At 39.0% G+C, this 22,595-nt stretch overlaps 1 protein-coding gene across 2 annotated transcripts in view; it reads right to left on the bottom strand.

Moving 5' to 3' along the window:
* Window positions 1-1,829: 1,829 nt before the first annotated feature.
* Window positions 1,830-22,595, bottom strand: part of LOC149549953 (uncharacterized) — a 288,427-nt gene continuing 267,661 nt past the window's right edge. For both annotated transcript variants that reach the window (XM_089794991.1, XM_089794992.1), the window contains 3 exons: window positions 2,841-3,032; window positions 2,482-2,577; window positions 1,830-2,389 (listed from right to left, as the gene is read on the bottom strand). In XM_089794991.1, coding sequence (XP_089651117.1) covers window positions 2,189-2,389; window positions 2,482-2,577; window positions 2,841-3,032 — 489 coding nt within the window. In that variant the 3' untranslated portion in view covers window positions 1,830-2,188. The remainder of the gene's footprint in view (window positions 2,390-2,481; window positions 2,578-2,840; window positions 3,033-22,595) is intronic.

Raw genomic sequence — 22,595 nt, 5'->3', positions numbered from 1 at the left:
ATTTTTTTATTACACCACCTATGCATCTTGAAAATAGAAATTTCTTTTTTTCTTTTTTTTCTCCTTTTTCCCCTTTTTTAATTTTTAAAATTATTTCTCTTCTAATTTCATCACTTTCTCTCTCTTCCACAATTTTTTTTTTTTTTTTAAATTTTACTTTCAACATGCCCCCTTTATTTCAGATGCAAGATGCTCCTGCATCAAGTTATGACCTATAGTTTGAATAAGCCAAAGTTATATAGAGCATTACTCAAAATTTGTTAGGCTTCTCTTGCCTTTCTTCACTATTTTCCAACTCTTGAGCCACCTATATTACCATAGCAATAGACACTTTTTGTTAAGTTTGAAATTTGTAATTGTTGGCAAATCATTCCTAGAAAAAGATGAATTGATTAAGAAAACCACCCTTATTGTAATTTGAGTTAAGTTTCTGTTGGAGCCGCCAACAGTAAGAAGGAGCCTCCTCTATTGTTGAGAGGAGAGAGAAATTTCATGAGACGTTGCCTAAAGTTGCAGTTTTGCAAGTTTTGGTCAAAGCGACTTACAAAACTTTTACCCAACACAATTGAGCCTACTACACATTTGGGTTTAGTGTTTGTTTTTGTGGGCAACTTGTGGATGATGTAAATATGCTCGTCTAAATTGAAGATGTCATTACTGGTGGAGTGCATAGATATAGTTGATCTAGATTCTAGATGCATTCCAAGTGCAGTGTAAATAAGTTAATAGGTATAATTGTGGCAAAAGTAATGTAAATTGTTTACTTCATATAAGGGCACAAACTAAAATGTGAAAAACGAATCTTGTACCTGCTTTTTTGTATTATCTTATATATAGAAATGGACCCATATCTCTAAAGCTTTTAGAGAAAGAAACTCAAAAAAATTGCTCTTTAATACTAAAATGATTTAAACCAATCACATTGAAGAAAATCCATTATTATGATTTATAAAATTTAAAATTATATATTAATAAGTAATAAAATCTTATTATTGATGGAAACTTAATATAATCTATTAATATCTTAAGAAATTAGTCAATGCTATAGTATGTAGTTGTACGAATAAATTACAATTATCAGGGATGTAAATCCCAGGAGTACTTCACAGATGATCTAGTTGTGTGTCAGCAATATGTACTGTGCATCAAGTAAGGGTATCTCTAATGTATGATGTGTTTTTATCCCACTTCATGCACTCATCAATATATCAATTCTCCAATAATAAAGCTAGCAACATGAAACATATATCATTTTCACAATTCATTCTCACGGACTCCATTCTGGAATCCTGTTGAGCGACAGATTGTTTCAAGTGATACGAATATCGCAAAGTAGGGTAACAAACACTACTTAATTATAATAGCCATCAGGCAACATATATGTGTTTCGGAATTAGAAAAACATTACAGAATTCTTAGCATTAAATTGATTTAACACACTTTTTTTTTTCTGTGGGCCTATAAATCTGCTATCCTCCTATTAATTTAGAGGCATACAAACAATAGTCAAGTACTTTTACCAATATCTATATTCTGCCCCCTCTGAGTTTCCCCGGTTGCTTCAGGAAATAATTCTATTTTCTGAAATGAACATTTATCTGCTGAAGAATTCTTACATAACACTTTCTTAGCATCTATGAGATTTTTGGCACTCTGTTTCAATGAAGAATGAAATGTTCTAGAGCTGCTCTAACAAAAACTGCCAAGTCCATTTCATTCTGCTTGTTCATAAGGTCTAAGTCCATCACATCTATGTTGATATATTTTTTAAATTAATCAGTGAATGCAATAATGTTGTATCTGATATGAAAGATTAAAACAAGCAGTAGTAAACATAACCTTTGACTTCTTATGTTTTATTAAGATTCTAGAGTAACAATCACAGATTAACGATATGCAACTATAATAGCCATCAGGAAACATACATATGTTTCGAGATTAATAAAATTACAAATATTAAATAAGTGAATCTGCTCTCAACACACATGAGATTTCATAGGAATGGGTAGTCAATATCCATGTTTTGTGCAGTCTTCCTCATCTCGCTCACCACGTATTTAGTTGCTGCAACATGAGGCTCATCTTCTTCAGTATTAATTATGTCTACATGGAAATCTATTCCAAGATTCCTAACAGCTGCATTTGCAGCTATTAGTCCAGAAACATAGGCTTTTTCTTGAGAGAGCCCTCATGCTCCATGTGAACCTGGGCCTTGCTTGAGCCAATCCCCAGCAATGAATACATTTGAGAAGCTGGTCTCAGTTGATGCCATAAACTGGTGTGAACCGGGACCAAAAAGAGTTACAGCCTCCTTGTATCGAAGAACACTACTGTCAATAATTTGGGCATTGCCAAAACGGCTATCACATTGAATCAAATACTTCATGATCTGTGTAACAACCATGAAAATTAGCCCAGACAAAGAATAGTGAATCATAACAAAAGGTAATGATGAGAATATGACTGAACTCAGTTGAATACCTTCTCGATGACCATGTTATCTGATAAAGGAATAAATGGGTTTGCATGATACAAATCAACCTCCATGACACTTCCCACATTCATTGAAAACTCTTCCTAGTGATGGAATTGTCAAACACCAACAAAGCATGAATGCAGAGAAGAAACAATTCATTCAGCTAGCAATGCATATTCTTGCTATATCCTGTACTAACACTAAGAAACTAGAAATTGAATCTGTCAAGAAGTCTACACTTTCTTACTACACTTTATTACAAAATTGCCTTCTTAAATATTGAAGTATCTAACAGATTATAATATTTTTCTCCTCCCTTATGCAATTAGCCTTTATATTAAAAAAGGATCATCCAGTTCAATACCTGCAATGCATTAAGGTCGAATAATGTAGCACCAACACCAGATCCAATACCAGCCAGCACATTAGAAGGATTCCGAAGAGGAATCATGACATCAAACCATAATCGAATAGCCATTACATCAACTGTCCCGATATTCGAGGCTGCAGCAAATTCATCACGTGCTCCTAAGGTCATTGATGATGCGACAATTTTCTGCATGTCACCACATGGTAAATTCATCAAAGCATTCTAGACACACACATTTCTGCAACAGTACACAAATCTAGACATATTGAGTATCATCTTTTGCAATTTCCCTAAAACTACGCAGATCTATACACACACACACAGTATCTTCTTTCTCAATTTCCCTAGAACTATAAGTGAGCCCAACTCACTCTGAGTTGAACTCTGTCAGTATTGAACAAACAAAAATGGAATGAAGTATGATGCAGAGTCATGGGAAAACTTCATTTTGGCTTGCAAATGCCGAGTTATCAATGGCAGGCGAGGACAATGTTAGATTGAGTGCAAAATTAACAAGCCAATGATTGTTGAACTGCAGAATTATTTTCCAGCATTTTGGCTCTTTTTTCAATCGTGCAGTGATTTGTACGATAGATTGAAAACGCATCAAGTACTCATGAGTCGCAAAAGAACTTTTGGATGGATTTCTGCACTGTGTAACCTATTCTTGAATTCACCGAGATTATTTATTGAAATTTTGGTGAGTTTGACTTGTGGTGGCTAGCAAGCACTTGCAGGGATTCAGTGAGTTTGTAGGACAAATTCATGCACACCAAATTTTTGCAAAGTTTTTCCTGAGTTATTCTTAGTTTTACCAAGTTTTTGCTGAGCTGTCAAGTCCAAGTCATCTTTGGGCCTAACAAGTTTTGTCAAATTTTTGCCCAATCCAAGTTTGTAAGCTATGATTTGGAATGCTATTTTCCACCAAATTCACCCTAAACTTCATAATTGTTCTGAGATTTGAATCTTTTACTGAGCTACCGGGTTCACACCCTGGACCCTTTACTGGGTCTGTGTTGGGTCTGTGCCTGGACCTGTGGGTCTGCTTGGGTCCACTAACCCACAGACCTGTGCAGACCCACAGGTTTTGGCACTGACACATCCTGGACCAGCGAGAACTAACGGCCCAAAACATTTAGTAGGCCCCCCAAAACACATTTATTATTATTATTTGTTCTTTCTAACCCTAAAATGGCCCCATTATAATCCTCCAAACTTATTTCATTTCGCATTTTCTCTCTTAGTTTGTGCTCTCCATCTTCCCAGTTTGAACTGAGGTGATTCTATTCGAAGGGGATCAACTGTAGTGTGTCAAATACCATCCACAAAGCAGATTTGAGTGTGCAAGGTATGCATTTCAATCACATTCTTTAGCATTTTAATACACTAGTTCAAGTTTTTGATGAATTTTAATTTTTTTTCAAGTTTGTGAAGAAGTTTTGAAGTATGTTTTTTTTTAATAGATTGCAACAATGAGTAGTCAAAGCTCAGTGGGTGGGGAAGGATCTCAAAAATTCAAAATTGATTCAAATTTGATAAAGGGTCTTCTTTATGGAGACACGTTATAAGAATTTCACAACTTCTTGGAGGTGGGGGATTTATTTGGACATGTAATTTTTGCAACACACAATATAGAAGCTCCAACTCCCGAGTCAAACTTCGTTTTTTGGGTCGGAGACACTTTCAAGAATTTCTCAACTTCCTAAACGTGGGGGGTGTATTTGGAAATGTAATTTTTGCAACACAATATAGAAGCTCCTACTTGTGAGTCAAACTTCATTTTTTGGGCCTTGGAGGTAAAGGATTAATATGTGTGAGGACTCAAGACTAGATATGAAGGGGTTGTCAATTGGGCAAATAGAAACATTAATAAAGGAATAAGAAGATGTTGACCAATTGGTTGCAAAAGGAAAATAAGATGGTTATAGTTCCTGGAAACAAAAAACAATAACACCATCCTCTCAACTGGCCTCTAGACATCCCTTCTTGCCTATGCCTTCTAGGGAGTATGAAGATGTAGACGAAGCACAAACCACCACCTGCAAGAGAGATCCATTAGATAAGGCATTCCAAAATGAGGCAACAAATATTGCTGATGAAAAAATTGCATGTTGTCTCTATGCGAATGGTCTTCCATTCAACTTAGTGAGATCACCTTATTGGAAGGAGATGGTGACAACAATGAATAATGCACCTTCTGGTTACACAAGTCGTAGATTTGAAAAGGTGTGTACCACCTTATTGCATAAAGAGAAAGAATATAGAGGCCCAACTAAAACCAATTAGAGATTCTTGGGTTCAAATAGTTGTGTCTATTATTTCTAATGGATGGAAAGATTGCAAAAACCGACTATTAATCAATGTAATTGTTGTATCCCCCAAGGGGTGCTCATGATAATGTTGTCTAAGTAATTATGGACAATACAAAATTTTGTAGGATTGTAGGTGCTTTGCTAGAGGCTAGATATGATCACATCTTTTGGACACTATGCACCATCCACTTGCTTAATTTGGTGATGTAAGCAATTGCCACCCAAATAGAATGGGTGAAGCAAATATATGAGGGTGAGGAGATTCAAACATTTGTGACAAACTGCTGTATTTTCAGTGATGCAAGCAATTGGTACCCATATAGAATAGATGAAACAAATATTCAAAACTTTTTCTAGATTGAAATTATTGAAAGTAAATTTTAAATTTTAATTTATTTAACATTTTATGTCACATATTACATAATTAAAGAACTATTCTTGTGTCGTTTACATATTTTAAATGTGACATTAACTTACTACTAACATGTTCGTACGTGGTTGAAATCTGGTTTGCATCTCACAAAATCACTCTTAGACAACTCGTGTGGGTGAAAGAGGCATTGTCACAAATGGTTATTAGCAATCAATTGGGTATATTTGAAAGCAATCCAATACAGTGAAGGTCAAAAATGTTAAGGCAATGATATTGGATGATGACTAGTGGGCTCATGTGGACTACGTATTAGAATTCATTGAACCTATCATTTCTATGCTTTGGTTTCCAACATTGGCAAGCCATGCTTAGGGGATGTCTATGATAGCATGGACACAATGATGGACAAAATAAAATGGTAAGTTATAGTACACTCCTCTATCCTTGTTTATTGAGAGATATCTAGCATGTCATAACTTCCATAATGATAACTTACATGAACATCATTTGATATCCTAGGCCATACAAAGGAGAGAGAATGATCTTGAGGACACTATACAAAAAGGTGGAAGCAATTGTTCTTCATTGTTGGAACAAGATGACCGCACCTTTGCAGCATGGAAGCAATTGTTCTTCATTGTTGGAACAAGATGACTAGACCTTTGTAGCTCCTAACATATGCTCTATCTCCCACGTATTATATGGAAAAAGTACTTGCTATTCCAAGTAGAGTGCAACCATATAGAAATGTTGAGGTTTTTACTGGGTACAAGAGGGCATATAGTAGACCCTTCAGCAATCCAGAGGTGGGGGCAAATGTTAGTTGAAAATTTCAATTGTTTATCTTAGGAAAAGATGCAAACCCTATTTTTGTCAATGACCAAAGTAGAATGGATGCTATTACATGTTGGTACCTTTAGGGGCAAGATTATATGTACTTCCAAACTCTTGCAATTAAGGTCCTACCACAAGTATGTTCTTAAGTTTTTTCTCTTTTCTTTGGCCACTTGCATTGTAGAATTTAACATTTAACACTCTTGAAATTATCTTGCATCTTTTATTTTTTATTTTTGTTGGTTTTCCTTGTAGGTTGTGAGCTCTTCTGCCACTAAGAAAAATTGGAGTAGATACTCCTTTATACACTCAATGATGTGTAATAGGTTGGCTGAAAAAAAAAAAAAAGACTTGGTGTTTATTCACACCAATTTGTGTCCTGTGGCCCGTCAGGATTTGAAATACAAGAAGAGGCGAAAAAGATTTGGAATGTAGCACCTGAATCTACTGACTTGGATTTGACTATTTAGAATCTTGCTAGAGATGATGATGATCACACATCACTCTCTAGTGCTGGCGAAATCAGTTTGATTTCTAATGATGATGTTGATCTACCACTTGCAATTGTTGAAGACCGCATTGATGCTGATTTATTTGATAATCCATTTGATGATTGATGGACACTTTCATGATTGATGAACATTGAATCATATTTCTAATGTAGGAGCATCCTGGGTGTAAGGGCAATCTTGCATCATCCAAAAATATTTTTGTTTTGTCTTTCTAATAGGGCTATTAGTGCAAAATTGTTATTTCTGAAAGCTTACCATTTTTAGTAAGTTGATCGTTCAAGCTCAAAATGTTCTGATTTCTTCACCGGAAGTTCATTTTAGATATATCAGCCTCCAATTAAAGTTTCCTTGCAAGATGGAGTCAGATTCAACATTAGTAAAAAAATTCAGTAGTGGCAGTAGGGTATAAAAACTTTGAACTCAGTTTTGAAGGCTTTAGAGACTCCGAAAAAGGGTAAAACCTTGGTTGACTTGAGCTTACGCAAGTTAAGCGTTGTAGAGCACTAGTGTGGCATTTTCGAAATGGGGTCATAATAGTCAATCAAAGCAACTGACGATCAGCTATGGTCTCCGGAAGTCATGCCACCTTAAATGGGCAAATATGAAATTCTTAAAAAATGAGTTCCTAAAGTTGTTGGGGTCTAATCTAATGTAATAAAATATGAATAATAATAATACTTTAGGATTAGTCAGCCTCAGGGTCTAAGGTTAATATTTCTAGAACCTTCTTGGGCAGTGGAAAATTGTCTTTATAAGGAAGGCCATAGGATTGTCTAGGACAATTGAGGATACTTAGATGGTAACTCTGGGTCCACAAAATACTATAAAGAAATTTCCCATGTGGCTTTGCATGTTTTATTTCTAAATACTGTAATCCCATTTTATTGGAGATAATAAGAAGCTCATTTTCTATTCTTGCAAATTGTTGTTATTTCTTTATTTTGTTGTGGTTTTGTGTTAATAAGGGGTTTACCTTTCATCAAGTAGTATCAGAGTAGAAGTTCCTACGTGTGTAGGAAGATCGCCGAATGTGATTTGCACTAGGACCATGGTTGTGGATTTGAATGATAAGCACAAAAATGCCTCCATGAAGGAAACATACTATCTCCTTAGTTAAATACTTTCTATAATGGTCAACTACTTGTCTGTAGTCCGTCTTTCACTCTAGATAGGAATGTTTTCTATCCTGTTTCTTTTGTCTTCAATCTGTCGTCGGTAGATTCTATAGCCGACTGGGTTATGCCATCGAAGATTTTGTATTTGGTAGTTGATAGGTAGATTAGGATTGTTTTGTAGCCGACGGGCTCCTTCGGGAAGGTTCAGCGGGTAGTATTTATACCCTGACTGGGATCATTGTAAATCATCTGATCTTATCGGATGCTCTGGATGTAATCTGTTGGCATATGCGAATAAAGGAGCACTGTTGTTGCTGTTCATGTTCATTATCTGTGTGTATTACTTAATTAACCTGTGCGGTAAATATTTGGCACCGTTGCCCTATGAACCTAGAAGGTGGGAGGAATGAAGATTAATGCGAAATCAGCTTAACAAGGATCGAAATAAGGTCAAGGGAAAAGATGGAATTTGTACTGCGCAAGAAAATTTAATTCTGGCACAGCAAGCCGAATGCAAAAGGAGGTTCTAGAAGATTGCTGACGAACATAGAAGTGCAAAGGAATTGTTAGAGGAGACTCGATAGCGGGTGGAGTTGGTGGAAGAAGCAAGGGAGGAGTTTTTGAATTTGTATTCATTGAGGGAAGAGAATCCAAACGGAAGAGAATCGACTTGCATGGCTCAAAGTGTCGAGGGAGCACGAGCATGGAGTGAACTCTTCGTTCGGGATACACTTCCGTAGGGGACAACTTTAGAAGATCCTTCTTCACCAAGGTTCGCAGTTGTTGAGACCGCCGGTGTGGGAGCACAAACCGCTGGTGTGGGAGAGCAGTCTGCCGGTGTGGGAGAGTAGTCTACTAGTGTGGGAGTACAGTCCGCTGGTGTGGGAGAATAGTCTGCTGATGTGGGATTGCAGATCGCCGGTGTGGGAGTGAACAACACTAGTGTTGCAGGATCGAGCAATGCCCATTCACAAAATCTAGTAGTGATGGCAGGACCGAAAGAAAAGTTGCTGAAATTTGATGGTGATGGTACGGCCGACCCCATCCGACACTGCAAGACATGCAAAACGATTTGGAGAGCAAATGGCATCACAGATGCAAACGAATGGGTGAGGCAATTTCCAAAAACCCTACAGGGTGTCGCAATTGATTGGTTTGCATATACAGATCCACAAAAGTTAAACAACTACGACAACATTAAAAAGGAGTTTATTGCAGAATTTAACTGTTGCACGATGATAACGAGATTGTAGCAGAGATATTCAATACCAAACAGGGGAAGAATGAAACTATCCGCATCTACGCCAGAAAATTAAAAGACTTGATAAGTAAAATGGAAAATAAGTCGATGAACGGACTTCAGAAAAGATGGTTCATGGAAGGCCTATGCCTAAAGTTGCGAAAGAAGATGAAAATTGTGCCGCCGTCATCATACACAGAAGCATACAATAGAGTAATGCACTTGGAAAGTGAGCAGAGGATGAAAAAGAAAAAGAAGAATAGCTCCTCCGACTCAGATGACGACACATCTTCCGGAGAGGATAGCAGTGATGCTGAAAATAGCAGCAAGAAGGTCCGCACACTACAGAAGGACATGATCCATATGATAAAGAAATTTAAAAACATGCAAAAGGAGACAAAGGGAAGTGAGCTGTGGTGTACGGAGTGTAAGACGGAAGGTCATATTAAAGGGTCCTGCCCAAAGAATCAATTCTGCGACATCTGTCAGATCATGGGACATTCCACAAAAGAATGCCCCTTCAATATGAAAACTAGAGGACCTCAAGAAGTGCTCCTGACACAGGCAGCTTCCACATCAGGAGGGAATGGAAACACAAACATTGATGGTGCCACTTTGGGTGGGTACAGAAATAATAGTAGAGGGAAAAACAACAACAATGCAAACAATAACAATAGCAATGGCAGGAGGAGTTGAATTCAGTATGATGCAAACGACCGACCGATAGTTCAATGCCGCGCATGCAATTTGTGGGGCCACTTTGCCCGAGACTGTACAACGGCGAACACACCAAAATTACTATGCAGATGGTGCGGACCCGGGGATCATGAAGATGCCAAGTGCCCGAAGTCTAGAGTGAATCTAATCACTGTTGGGACAGACGAAGAGGAGGTAATGGCAATCACACGGAAACAAACAAAACTATACTTCGACCCAACAGAAGAAAAGAAGAGGCTGGAGGAAGTACGAAAGGAAATTGAGAAAGTAACATAGGCGGAGACATCTCGGTTGAAGGACATCGTAAGCACCTCAGCAAGGAACGCCATGGAACAAAACATCGTACAACAGATTTTACAAATGAAGGTACTGATCAAGATAAATGATTGACTTCTTATGATGCCTTAGCTCCAGTCCGCTCTCACAAATATTGTGCTAGTTCCTAAGGTACCGGGAGAACCAAGTAGAGGGAATGAAATTGCTGCAGGCGGAGAAGATCCAATGTTGCTAGCCCTCACCTCTGGACAACATCTGGCGGTTGTCGAGATAAGGATCCTCGGACATGTTCTCACAGACACAATAGTCGACGGAGGGTCTGACGTAAATGTCTTACCCGAGGACACCTGGAGGAAGCTGGGACAGACGACATTGTGGCCCCCTACATTTCAATTGCTGACAGCGGACCAACATGGCATAAAACCTCTCGGTGTTCTGATGGCGCAACCGGTGACAATTGGCACATAGCCGTTCCTGCTGGACTGTCGTGATTCCGTTGAAGAGAAAAGGATATGACGCCATCTTGGGCCGCGGATGGATTATTCAAGCCAAAGTTATACACGACTAGAAGAAAAACACCCTGTCACTTGAAAGTAAAGGCCGAAGATTTTTCATTGATTTGCACAACTAGATGGTGGGGGAAGAAGCTTTGTCATCAAATTCTGAAGAAGAAGAAGAAGGGAGGCAACATATGGAACCAAATCAGGAGGTAGTCCTGCGGTTGGAAGGAGGATCAATGAACGACGATTTGGATTTTGTCAACGGTCTATACCACTAGCAAATAGAGGACTACAGACTCTTTTCGAGATGTAATCTGTTAAGGGTGGACAAAGGTAAGAAAGAAGAGGAAAATGAATGTTCGAAGGAATACAGAGAAGCAGAAAAAGGAAAGGCAGTTATGGTTGAAGCTAAGGGGAAGAACATACAGTACAAACCCAGAAAAAGGAAAGATGCCACCATACGACTGCACAGAAAGAAAATGTTACGAAAAACCACTGATATATTAGAAGGGTGCCGACAGCAAGGAAAACGCATCGCACGGTTTGCATAGGAAACAAAGAGAACAGGTTTAATAAAAACTTTAGCAATACAGAGTGAAGGTTCTAAAATAAAAAATACAGTTATTGACGGCAAGGAATGGCAGTCGACGAAATTGCAAGCACAATGGGCTATAGAGGTGACACAGAACAAATGCAAAGTGTAGCGTGATAAGCATTTGGAACTAAACAAGTTTCAGCTAGACCAGTTAGTGTTGAAGTATAATGGATGGGATAAAATCAAACCTGGAAGGTTCAGAGTCAAATGGGTAGGACCATACAAGATATGAGAAGTTAGTGATAACAGAGCGATGAAGCTATGGATGCTAGACGGAAAGGAAGTGGTCGATGCAGTTTAGAGGTCAAAGTTGAATGTCTACCATGAAAGAAATAACGCACCTCCCTGGACGAACAACTGAGAAAGGAACGATTGTAAGTACTGTATATATGTAAATATTATACATATGTTGGATCAGTCAAAAAATTTATTAAAAAAAAAAAATGCCTTGGATGGTATAAGATTGTGATAGGACTATGGAAGTTTTAAGGTCATCAAACGACTCCATGGAGCTGACCATTAAAAGAAGCTTCATGTGACTGATTATTTCTGTCAAGAAATAAATTATAGTGACTGCACTAAGAAATAAAATTAAACAACTATCTATTGCTTGCGGAGAAGACTGCCTTGAAGGGAGTGTAAGAGATGAACAGTTAAGGTTATGCAAGGGGGGCTAGCAATAAATAGAACGAGTGAAAGGTCAAGAAGTATGCTATCATCAATAACAATCAGCAAGTACAAGCACGCGCAGTAGGAGAAGGCGATTGGCCTTTATAATCCGCAGCTTATTTCTCCATGGGGCCATCCGGCAATTTCTTTTTCCGCGGACCCTTTTATGTTCCCCCACGTGCCTGGCCTGGAGTTGCAAATGGTTTTTAGCTGCGGATAGCACATTTCCGCGGACTACTATATTCTTCCGCAGGCCTTTTGTTTCATCCGCAAGCACTCTCATTTCCTTGTCCCGCGGGTGATTCTTGCTTCCCCGTGGACGTCCTTCTTTCTCTCCGTGGAGGTCTTTTCTTACCCATGGGCAGCATATTTTATTCTCGGAGGCGTTTCTCTTTCCGTGGACTAAGCAATGGGTTGCGGGTTCTATTCTTCCACGGACTAGTCTCTTCCAACGATGTTCTCTCCATTCCCCGTGGCCGGCGTGTCTTGCGGCAGTCAAACTTTGCTCCCTGTGGGCTACCTTAGTCCCCGCGGATGTCTTCTCCTTCCGCAATAAAAACTAAAGCATTTTGGCATTTGGGCCATTGGCACGGGAAGATCGCAGTGACAAACCAAGCTCAGCAGTAGCTTGTGTTCATAAGACTCTGGAGTAGTACTTCCTTTTCGTAGATGGCAGTTGTGTCTTGGTGTTACCTTCTCGTGGCGTTATGTCTTTTAGCCGTGGCTTGTCTTTTGTTCCGGTGGCGTCTCTTACTCCCGCAGGGTTACACTTTAAAGCAACAGGTGATTGCGGCACTTTTAGCAGAGAGACCAAGAAGGGTGACAGAAGGTTTTCTAACCAAAAATTTTTTTTTAAAAAAAAGTCAATAGATTTGTCTTTTAGCAGCTAGGGCGCTGCCACTCGACCCCGCTGGGGGCGTTGCCCCCTAGACCCCCAATCGTTGTGGTTATCAGTTGTGGAAAGTGTGACCAGTTGATGAGACTTGGAGCTGCTGCAGGCATGGAGTTTTTGTGTACCAGAGGCACTTGGAGTGGGTGTTGGACGTGATGCTGTCTTCGTGGATGCGTGGATGCATAGAGAGCTCAGGACGAGTTGATCATCCAATTGAAGGCAGTTCAACGATGCTTAGCTCAGGGTACCCAGAAGTTGGAAGTAGAGAAAGCGGCACGGGTGGCTATCAAGGTCAACTTGATTAAGGAGATAGTATTGTGTTCGCAGAGGCTGTGGATGCAACACATTTTGGAGACCAGTTTAGTGCAGGCTTGGGATGAGTGTAATACCGTTATCGCAGAAACAGATCTATCTTGTTAATCAGTTAATGTATTCTGTTTTGTTAATTTGTCTTAGATATTTTGTAATTGTTGTCCGAAGATGACTTTTTCTTTTTGGGGGGGATGTTGTCGTCGGTAGATTCTGTAGCCAACTGGGTTATGCCGTTGGAGATTTTGTATTTGGTAGCCGATGGGTAGATTAGGATTGTTTTGCAACCGACGGACTCCTTCGGGAAGGTTCGACAAGTATTTATACCTCGTCTGGGATCATTGTAAATCATCTGATCTTATCGGATGCTCTAGATGTAATCTATTGGCATATGTGAATAAAGGAGTACTATTGTTGTTGTTCAAGTTCATTATCTGTGTGCATTACTTAATTAACCTATGCGGTAAACACAGTCTAGATAGGAATGTTTCCTATTTTGTCTTTAGATTTGTTTCTAAATTTGTATTCAGTCTACGTTGTTTCTTTTGGAAACAGCGTCTTTGTAATTCTTTATAAGGATCATATTTGTTCCTTTGTTAATCAATCAATCATCCGAAAATCCATTAATCTACCAATTCTTGAATCTTGTAACATGGTATCAGAGCCAATACTTCACTTTTTTAGAAAATTTTATAATTTCTTTAAAAATTATCTGCTACAAAAATTTTGAAGTTAATTTTAGAGGCTTTTCTCAACAACCCATCTAGGGTTTCCGTTTTTGAGTAATTTGTATGTACAAATCCCTTCATTATTTCTAGTTTCAACTAAGGTTTGTTCATTGTTGAGGATCTCTGCTAAATCGCATTTTTTTCTCCTGCCTCCCGACTGGAAAAAAATCGTGTCCTTTCTAGTTCAGCAAGCTGAAAATCGTGGCATCACACTACACTACAAATCGCGACTTCTAAAATTGCACTAGTTAATGCTCGCGCTTTTCTGAAAACCCTCTATCAAATCGTCTCTGCTCGTAATGTACTGGTTTGCAAAATCGTGTTTGATATCCTTGGGAAAGCTCACAATTTTTTCTGCAAATCGCATGTCCAAATCACACGCGTTTGAAGCAACTTGCGTTTGTATATTTTCAAGCTCATTTGAACGCAAAATTGCGATTGTAGGGTCAAGGATTAGTTAGTTTTGTCTCCATTCTTCATCAATTGTGGTCTTCTTGAAAAAAAATCCACCATTATTATCAAGAAATCTAAGTTTTTTCAAGCTTTTTTCAGCCAAGGCCATTTTTTTCCAAAACCCTAATTCTTGGGGTTGGAAAATTTTTTTGATTACAGATTCTTGATGAGTTTTTCGAGAGCTCAACTGGGTTCTTCGTTTTTTCTGGGTGCCTCGATTTTTGAGCCAATGGATCCAAAAAATGACAGTAGATTCCTTCTAGGTTTTTTGAGCTCTCTTCTGGGTCACTCTCTGATTTATTTGGGTCAGCTAGGAATTTGCCTTCAAATTTGTGCCTGTTGCAGTTCAATCTTGAAGTTTGTACCTGAATTCTTCGAAATGGCATCTTTGACTAATCTGATGTTGGAGGGCAGTCTACGATTCAATGGCCACAATTAGAACCACTGGAAGCAACGCATGTTAACCATCATCGAGTATCGTTGTTTGGATGAGCTTGTTTTAGGCACAAAGACTCGTCCGACCTTCGACCAAGCAAAAGAGGACAAGTTTGATGATCGCAATCAAAAGGTTGTTATGCTTCTTAAGCTCTCTGTTATCGATGATCAACTACCACAGATTCCTTCCAGCAAGTCAGCTGTAGAAATTTGAAAATATCTGAAGGAGCTGAATGAAACATCTGATAAGAGTTGGGCATTCTTTCTGAAGAATCAGCTATTCTCCATTATGATGGATGAACGTATGTCCTTGCAAGAGCATCTGACAAAGATTAAGGACATCCGCAATCAACTTGAAGCTATTGTTCCAAAAATGGTGGAAGAGGATATGGTAGTCATCACTCTGAAAAGTCTACTATCATCCTATGAGCACTTCATAGAAACACTCAACATTACGTCAACTAATGTTGATCTGAAGTTTCCAGAATTATGCACCAAACTTCTGCAACAGGATCGTTGGAAACAATAGTTTGGTAGCAGTGCTTCTATAGCCTCCTCAGAGCAGGCATTTCCTGCAAAATCCTTTCAACAGAACATCGGTAACCATCAGTCTTCTCATCCTCTCCAGCATCAACCTTCTGCTCAATCCCTAGATGGCTCTACAAAGCAAAATGTATAGTGTAATTACTGTCACAAGTTTGGCCATATGAAGCTCGAGTGCCAAAAATGTTTGGCTGCCCAAGCAAGGCAAAATGCTTCCTAGCCAACAACACAAGTTGTCGAGCTTCTTGATCAAGGTGAAGCTGCATTTTTCACTTTCTGAATCTTTTTCTGTTTTTATGGGTTTGTTGATTTTCTCCTCAAAAATCATTTCATGTTGTCTGTTGTATGCAAGGTTGCGTGAGATTCTAGGTTTTACAGTTTTTTCCACAAAAACGAAGTTTTGTAATTTGTTTTGAGTCATAGCACTCTTTTGGCAAAGCTTCTTGGTTTCAACATTCTGTAGATCTAGAGAGGGTCTCAGTTATCACAGAATGTTTTGACATCCGTACGTTGACTATTAAGGGAGGGTATTAAGATAAGATCTTTAATATCTTTATTAAGATATTATCTCCTTAGTTAAATACTTTCTATAGTGGTCAACTACTTGTCTGTAGTATGTCTTTCAGTCTAGATAGGAATGTTTCCTATCCTATCTTCAGATTTGTTTCTAAATTTGTCTTGAGTCTACATTGTTTCTTTTAAAAACAACGTCCTTGTAATTCTTTATAAGGAACATATTTGTTCCTTTGTTAATCAATCAATCATCTGGAAATCCGTTAATCTACCAATTCTTGAATCTTGTAACAGGTGGAAGAGTTGGAGTTGTGACAGAAGAGGGTTTTAAAGCCCTCCTAAGACAAGTGCAAGCATTGCAAGAGGGGATTCATAGAGGAATGAATATTGCGGCAAGTGATGAAAGTGATGATGAATTTGAATAAGGCATGTTGGACATGAAAGGGAAGAAGCAACTAGGGATCTTGAGGAGGATAGATTTTTTAAAGCCATATCCAAGATTGGAAAAAGACCCAAGATTGAAGTCTCCACATTTTCGAGAAATCTTAACCCAGTGAAGCGGATTGAATGGATCAATGATCTCGAAGAATATTTTGAGTGTGAAGCAATCGAAGATCCTGAGAGGGTCAAATTTGCGAAGGCCAAGTTGAAAGGGCATGAGAAAATTTGGTGGCAGGAGATTTAGTTGGAGCGAAATAGAAGAGGAAAGGAGAAAATCACAAGATGGGATTAGATGGTGTCAAAGTTGAAGCAACAGTTCATTTTTGTCAATTATGAACTTGATCTTCTGAAGAAAATGCAAGGGTTGAAGCAAGCAAGAAGATTTGTTTAGGAGTATTAAGAAGAGTTCTATTGAGTCCTCATCAGAACAAACAATTCAAAAGATGATAAGGAGAAAATTATTTGTACCTTCATGGGTTAAGGCTAAGTATTCAAGAGGAATTGAGTCTGCTTAGAAGGACTAGTATTGAAGAGGCATGCCAATTTGCCTTAAGGGTGGAAAGAAAATTGAACATTAAGTTTGAAAGCAAGCAAGGTGGAAGAGGTTGTGGTGGAAGATTCAACGAACAGTCTTATGGACGACATAATGAAGATCAAAAAACGAGTGATGAGGCTAATAGTAATCTAAGTCAGAGGGGAAATAATCTCAATCATTCTCCTGATCAAAATAACAGAGATTAGAGAGGAAGAAGAGGGCAAATTCCATGAAGAGGAGGTTTTCCAGGAACATATTTTTTTCATTGCAGAGGACATAGAGCTTACAAGTGTCCTCAACATCAAGGGAGAACCAATAGAAGACTTGAGGGAAATACACGAGTTGTACAAGTAGATACAATACTAAATCATCGCATTTTGAAGATGTTGAAAGAGAAGTCCTGGTGATTAGAAGAGCCTTGTTGAGTGATGAGAATGAACCTAGACAAAGTAAGAATTTTTTTGCACCAGGTGCAAATGTAATGGTACGATACGCAATGTCATTATTGATAGTGGTAGCACAAATAATCTTGTTTTTGAGGAAATGGTAAATAAGTTGAGTTTAGAAAGAAAGAAGCATCTGAATCCCTACTGGATTGCTTGGCTACAGGAAGATCATAAGGGTTTGGTCAGTGAAAAATGTCTGGTGAATTTCAAGATTGGGAACTACCATGATGAGGTGTTGTGTGATTTTTTTGCCTATGGATGTTTGTCATTTGTTGTTAGGGAGACCCTAACAATATGATCATTGTGTAGTACATGATTAGTTTGCAAATAACTATTCTTTGGCAAAGGATGGAGTTCAACACAAGATGAAGCCACTGAAAGAAACTAGGGAGCAGGTATGTAGCAATGCTAGAATATGTTTACTTGATGGAAGAGAGTTCTAGAAGGTATAAGGCATGAACATAAGTGTTTTTCTTTCATTCCAAAAAATGGTAAAGAGGAAGTAGAAGATTTACCTACAGAAGTTATAGATTTGTTGGATGAGTTTTAGGATATTGTACCTAATAATGTGCTTGATGGATTACCACTAGTGAGAAAGATCAATCATTAGATGGATTTGATTCCAGGAGTCAATTTGCCAAATAAGGCAACTCAAAAAAAGACTCCAACAGAAAGTAAAGAATTGAATAGACAAGTACAAGAGTTGTTGCAAAAGGGGTTGATTTGTGAGGATTTGAGTCCACATGCTGTACCAGCAGTACTAGCACTAAAGAAAAATGGAGAGCGGAAGATGTGTATAGATTCTTGAGCCACCAACAAGATCACTATCAAGTACATATTTCCCTTACCCAAGATGGATGATATTATGGATTGTTTGAGTGGATTTGTGTATTTCATAAAGATAGATCTAAAGAGTAGATGGCAATAAATCTAAATCAAAGGAGACGAATGGAAGATAGGCTTAAAGAAAAAGGAGGGCTTGTATGATTGGTTAGTCATGCCTAATGGGCAAACCAATGCACCGAACACATTCATGCGGCTCGTGAATGAGGTACTGAAAGAATTTTTGGGTAAATTTGTCATTGTTTATTTGGATGATATTTTGATATTTAGTAAGACATTGGAGGAGCATATAATACATATCAGAGGGTGATTGAGAGACTAAGGGAAGAGAAATTGTTGATTAATCTAAAGAAGTGTAGTTTTGTGGAGTTAGTGTACCTGGGATTTGTAGTTTCAGTGAAAGGACTAGAAATGGACCCACAAAAAAGCTAAAGGCTATCCTTGAATGGCCTACTCCAAGGAGTGCTAATGAGGTAAGATATTTTCATGGTTTGGCTAGCTTTTATAGAAAGTTTATTAGTAGTTTTAGCAGTGTCTCTGGACCCTTGACTGAAATATGAGAGGGGATAGGAAGGATTTTGAGAGGACTACAGGAGCAGACAAGAGTTTTGAATTGTTGAAATAGAAAGTTACAGAACGACTTGTTTTAGCACTTCCAAATTTTAATAAGGTGTTTTCAAATAGATTGTGATGTTAGTGGTAATGCTATTGGAGTTGTTTTGAGCCAAGAAGGTAGGCCTATTGCTTATTTCAGTGAAAATTTAGATGATTCCAATAGAAAATATTTTATTTATGATTAGGATTTTTATACTATAGTTCAAGTACTGAAGAAGTGGAGACATTATCTTTTGCCTAAGGATTTTGTTTAATATATTGATCATCAAACTTTGCAATACTTAAATAGTCAAGGAAAGTTGAATCAACAACATTTGAAATGAGTTGAGTTTTGCAGAGTTATACCTTGTTTTGAAACACATGAGTGGGAAGTCTAACAGGGTCACATATGCTCTTAGCACGAGGCAAATTTTGTTGACAAAGATGCTTGTACAAAACCTGACCTGTTACTCTAGACATAACTAGGTGTTTGGATTTCGTCATCTAGGATGGTATGCTATTCAGAGGAAGTCAATTGTGCATTCCAAGGAGTTCTATGAAGGAAAATCTCATCAAGAAGAAACATAACAAAGGGTTGGTTGAGCATTTTGGTCGAGATAAAACCACTGCCTTGGCTAGTGAGAATTATTACTCGCCACAGTTGTGGCAAGATGTCAAGAAGTTTACACAATGTTGCAAAGTATGTCAGATGGAGAAAGGAGCAAATCAAAATACAACGTAATGATCCCGTTATAAAACTATTGTTAATGGGCCAATTGATTTAATATATCTCGGACCCATTTTTATTTTTGTTTCCATAGTTTGTGTTGTCGTCGACTACCTTTGTACACCCTTGGAAAGTTTTCCGACACGTATTTAAGCACGGGTTGTAGTTAGTCTTTAGGTATGCATCTTATTTGGATTATTTTTGGGTACTACCAATTCCTGTTGGGATGCTCTGTAATTTTCCATTTCGGAAGTGAAAGATCTTCCCTACTTGAATTTTTCCAGTTTTGGTGGGATTCAACCCTCACCCTATTCCGTCTCCTGTAACACTTCATTCAGATCTGAGAAGTCGGAGCACCATGATATTGTGAATATCCATTAAGTTGGTTTGATCTACTCTTTTGTCATATGTATTTCCAATTGTTGTTTATCTCAATTAAATCTTGCTATTTGTTTACACAATCTGTTAGTTTGCAAAGTTTTCTATCCTTCACCTATGAATTTCGACTGTCTATCTCCAGTCCCCACCGTACATTGTATGGCCTCCCTTTTAGGTCACGCCCTTCACTCTCCCATACATCTTCCTCCTCACTCCGTACCTTCTTGTTTCCTCCCTCCACTCTCTGTATGGCCCTTCTACCAGTCAACCCTCGTACGGCCATTCCGTACTACCATTCTCGGCACCTTCCACTCTCCTCACATTGCACAGACTCAACCCCCTCACTATACACCTTCCTCACCCTGCGTATGGACACAATCCCACAATACAATCAACTAGGCTTATCATACGGCCCTCTCTTCCTGTCATACGGCCTCCTTTGTACGGCCATTGTGCCATCCACCACATATGACCTTCCTTTTGTACGAACTTCACCTACATCATGCCGTACAGACTTGTTCATCCTTGGTGTATAGTTGCCAGCCATCTCCATATTATCACTCCGTCCAATCATCTAGACACCATACGGCCTTCAATTGACACCCGTACTCCATACCCTCACACCGTACTGCCTTCTAGAATCGTAGAAAGAGGTTGTTAGAGTTGTGTGGGTCTTGCGTGGGTCGGAACATTACAGTGCTACCAAAGCTTCGGTCCTGCTAGCCTGTGGAAAGTGAATGAGAGTTTATAGCCGGAAGAGAAGGACACATTCCGTTGATAGAATGGATGCCGAACCGGAACCAACAACTGCCAAACTCGTGGCACTATTGAGAGAACTTGCAAAGAATCAAGCACAGATCACAAATACTTAGTGGCTCATGGAAGAGACTCTCAAGAAGTTGGCAGACAATAAAATAACTGGAGAACATAATGGTCACAACATGGACTCGATGTCGGGTAAAACAAACCCTCATCTAGCATGCTCCCCACCTTCCATGCCATCTTTTCAGGCACCACACGAAGAAAAACAACCAACCTTTGAAGAGATGCAAGAATAATTGAGAGAAAACTAGAAGAATGTGAATTTTGAGGAGGATATATCCTACAAAGATTACGCAGATCTGAGAATGAGATATTTGGGAGGCGGAAACCGAGGATACTTTAGTGATGATTTCAAAAGAAAGTTGAGTAAAGTAAATCTATCTCCATTTAACGAATCCGGATCCATATCTGCGCAAGCGTGGGTAATGAAGGCCGATACTTACTTCTAGCGGAACCCTATGCTAGAAGAAGAAGCAATCAAATTTGTGGCGCTACACTTGGAGGGAGTTGCGCATGAATGGTGGCAAAACGACACCATCACACTGGGGCATGATCAAATAACTACTTACGTGGAGTTCACTGAGAGATTGATAGAGCGATTTGATGGTAAAGATTCGAAACTCAATTTCAAAGATTTGACACAACTGAAACAAGCTAGATCAGTCGACCAGTACATTGCGGAATTCCAGAAACTCTCTATTTTGGTCATGGACATTTCAGAAAGAATACGGATAGTGCTCTTCATGGATGGATTGACAGAACCACTGAAAGGTTGGGTCAAAGGGTTCAATCCTGCCACTCTGTCAAAGGCTATTAAGAAGGCACGGAGCATGGCATCATCATCGACATCACCTTCTTGAAGTTACACCCCAAACCACCAATGTTTCCAAGGGACAAAGATAATAAACCTCTGCCCAAGAAGCCGTCATTGGACGAAGCTACCAGACAGGAACTCCAAAGGAAGAAATTATGTTTTAACTACAAGGGATCGTGGGAACCTGGCCACAGATGCCTCGAGAAAGGGAAAATACACTAAATTGAGGTCGTGTCCAATGATGAGGACGAACCAGGAAGAAACAATCGTTTGTTGCAACCAACATCACGACAATACCGACATGGTTACTCTGAACCGTATGAAAAGAATTACAGCGTTGGTATGACATGGAGAGACTATCGCCCTAACCAGTAACCTGAGGTACACCCTTTTTTGTGTACGAGGAAACCTTCAAGTACAAAGGGTTATGGTGGTGCTTGACAGCGAAGCCACTCTAAACTTCATTAACTCATCTCTGGTGAAGCAAAGAGGTATACCTACAGAGACACACGCAAGCTTTTAGGTCAAGGTGGCCAGAGGGACTCTTCTGCCCTACACACACCTTGTTCCTCAGCTAAGTATCACAATAGCGAATCACATGGTGACTAAGGATTTCTTCATAGTGGACCTGAATGACATGGAGGTTATTCTAGGCATATAGTGGATGGAGACACTTGATGAATACACTCAAAGTTTCAAACGGATGGACTTCACTTTTGTTGTCGATGGAAATAAGGTTGTTCTCTGTGGAATGGTAAATGAAGGTTCGAAGAAAGTTTTTGCACATTGGATGGAGGCAATTTTTCGGCGTGATGACGTAGCATGGGCTGCACACTGTTTTATCTCGGCGGAACCTATAAAGAGACAACGGACACCACCACAACATGATGAACTCCAGGATATTTTGAGTAAACATGATAGAGTTTTCATTGAAATTCCTCTTCGCATACTACCTCATCGAGGTTTTGAACATACTATCGAGTTGGAAGCAGGAGCCAACTCGGTCATAACCACACCGTACTGCCATCCCAAGAAATTCAAAGATGAGATCAAAAAGACGATTCAAGAATTGCTAGAGAAAGGATGGATCCGTCCCAGTTCTAGCCTTTCACGTCATCTGTGGTATTGGTCAA

This window comes from Cupressus sempervirens, chromosome 7 (assembly GCF_028749045.1).
Source record: "Cupressus sempervirens isolate cs-2001-9-10 chromosome 7, ASM2874904v1, whole genome shotgun sequence".
Lineage (NCBI taxonomy): Eukaryota > Viridiplantae > Streptophyta > Pinopsida > Cupressales > Cupressaceae > Cupressus > Cupressus sempervirens.
The sequence above is the reverse complement of the archived record's forward strand: the minus strand, read 5'-3'. Positions and strand labels throughout refer to the sequence as shown.